Genomic DNA, 2,531 nt, shown 5'->3' with positions numbered 1-2,531 from the left:
CAGCAGAGAAAGGCTTAATGGGAGTAACACTCGTTAAAGGTGCTACGAGGAACTTTAAAATATTTCTGAAACGGTCTCATTTATCCTCTGATGATCATGAATTACATGTAACAGCAAACGAGACCATCAGTGCAAAGAATGCTACTTTTATATATCAACAGCTGGCGTGGTAAAAACACTACCGCTTTTGTCCAAAGGGGGCGCTAGAATTAACACAATCTGAAAGTTCCTCGGAGCACCTTTACCAGTCTTAGTATTTATGAATAGGAGTAATACTGAGAGGTTTCTACTGGTTACGTGTTCAAGATAAGGACGTAATGTTTAAGGTAATGACGTCATGTTTAAGATAGTGATGTCATGTTTAAGATAGTGACGTAATGTTGGAGCGTCCACCGGGCGGCGCCACGATCCTCTGAGTTGATCGACGCGGAACGTGATCGTCTACTTGAGATCCTGAAAGAGAAGAAGAAACAAAGACACACATGAACGGGTTTACCATGCTGTATGAGGACATGTCAGCCTCACAACAACACACTGTGTTAGGACCATATCAGCCCATGTCCCTTTAGACCAGCTAACCAGCTAACCCTAACCCCACTGTTACCTGCCAGAGTGAACCCTGAGCGGTGCAGGTTCCGTGGTCCGCTCCTATTGGCCGGAGCCTGGGGGGGCGGGGCCTTACTGATGAGATCATAACTCATGATGTCACAAACCGGACCGTCATAGTTTCCTCTGGGAACGCCGCGAGCCTCCGATATCTAGACAGAGAGACAGACAGGTTAGAGAGAAGGGTTAGACAGGCACAGAGACAGACAGGTTAGAGAGACAGACAGGTTAGAGAGAAGGGTTAGACAGGTTAGAGAGAAGGGTTAGACAGGTTAGAGAGACAGACAGGTTAGAGAGACAGACAGGTTAGAGAGACAGACAGGTTAGAGAGGAGGGTTAGACAGGTTAGAGAGACAGACAGGTTAGAGAGACAGACAGGTTAGAGAGACAGACAGGTTAGAGAGAAGGGTTAGACAGGTTAGAGAGACAGACAGGTTAGAGAGGAGGGTTAGACAGGTTAGAGAGGAGGGTTAGACAGGCACAGAGACAGACATGTTAGACAGGTTAGAGAGAAGGGTTAGAGGGACAGACAGGTTAGAGAGACAGACAGGTTAGAGAGAAGGGTTAGAGGGACAGACAGGTTAGAGAGAAGGGTTAGAGAGACAGACAGGTTAGAGAGAAGGGTTAGAGGGACAGACAGGTTAGAGAGAAGGGTTAGAGAGACAGACAGGTTAGAGAGACAGACAGGTTAGAGAGAAGGGTTAGACAGGTTAGAGAGGAGGGTTAGACAGGTTAGAGAGACAGACAGGTTGGAGAGACGGGTTAGACAGGCAGAGAGACAGACAGGTTAGAGAGGAGGGTTAGACAGGCACAGAGACAGACAGGTTAGAGAGAAGGGTTAGAGAGACAGACAGGTTAGAGAGAAGGGTTAGACAGGTTAGAGAGAAGGGTTAGACAGGTTAGAGAGAAGGGTTAGACAGGTTAGATAGACAGACAGGTTAGAGAGGAGGGTTAGACAGAGAACGAAGAAATGAAATGAACTACTGACAGACAGACAGGCAGGTGGACAGACAGACAGACAGACTAGGGTTGCTGGACGGGTCCCGGGATTTCGGGATTCCCGCGAAATGAGTCAGTACCGGGAATTGGCCACGGGACCCGTCCTCCCGTTTTTTTTTTTTTTTTATTATTTTAATTAATTAATAGTGGCCTTTACTAATAAAATATACTCTCGCCATCATGGCCTTTTCAGAAGGGAGGCTTTTGACGTGTCTGGTAATACATTTTCAATGACATGCGAGTGAGAGAGACGCACTACCGTTCTACAGACGTGGCGACAAGCGGCCGCACTAAACTTTTGTTACGTCTGTAACGCAGCTATTGACATGCGAGTGGAGAGAGAGAGAGCTGCAGTTCTACAGACGGAGCGACAAGCGGCCGCACTACAACTAAACTGGCACGTCTGTGCTCCTCTCTCTCTCACACACACACACACACACACACACACACGCGCGTGCGCGCGCGCTGGCAGCCTGGTACAGCTGAACAGTGTTTTACTTTTCTCTCCTCAATGAGATGGTGATATTCACCATTCTTCTGTATTCAAGTCAAGATTGTATGATGAACATAAAGCAGCCTGTTTCTTTTGCTGCTTTCTCTTGTAGCGACATGAATCTAATGAGATGAAACAGCTGGAGCATCGCTGTTCGCCCCGTTCCTTCCACCAAACACTAAAGTGAAACCTAGACCTAATCCACAAAGTAGACATTTAAACCAAACCAAACTGAATAACTAATCCACTTATTAACTAAACAAATGTTAACAATATGAGTAGATATTTAACAGCAGCGACACAGGGTTGTAAACAAAAGTTGTTTCCATGGTTACCGCACGGCGTTTCCTTGCGGAGCCTCCTATCTCCACCGGTCCATGTCGAGTGCACAGACAGTCTCCTCCCGTCTGAAAACGCCTTTAGATGACTTCAC

The 2,531-nt window shown here is 46.9% G+C and overlaps 1 protein-coding gene across 1 annotated transcript in view; it reads right to left on the bottom strand.

Annotated features, from left to right (window-relative positions):
* Positions 1-361: 361 nt before the first annotated feature.
* dpysl4 (dihydropyrimidinase like 4) overlaps positions 362-2,531 on the bottom strand; it is a gene marked incomplete at both ends in the record, with an annotated part of 25,225 nt that continues 23,055 nt past the window's right edge. Inside the window, 2 exons of the mRNA XM_080054428.1 lie at positions 362-453; positions 605-758. Coding sequence (XP_079910554.1) covers positions 362-453; positions 605-758 — 246 coding nt within the window. The remainder of the gene's footprint in view (positions 454-604; positions 759-2,531) is intronic.

Source organism: Ammodytes marinus (genome assembly GCF_949987685.1).
Source record: "Ammodytes marinus genome assembly, contig: scaffold_34, whole genome shotgun sequence".
In the NCBI taxonomy this organism is placed as follows: Eukaryota; Metazoa; Chordata; class Actinopteri; order Uranoscopiformes; family Ammodytidae; genus Ammodytes; species Ammodytes marinus.
Note: the sequence above shows the minus strand (reverse complement) of the source record. Positions and strands in the feature narration are given on the sequence as shown.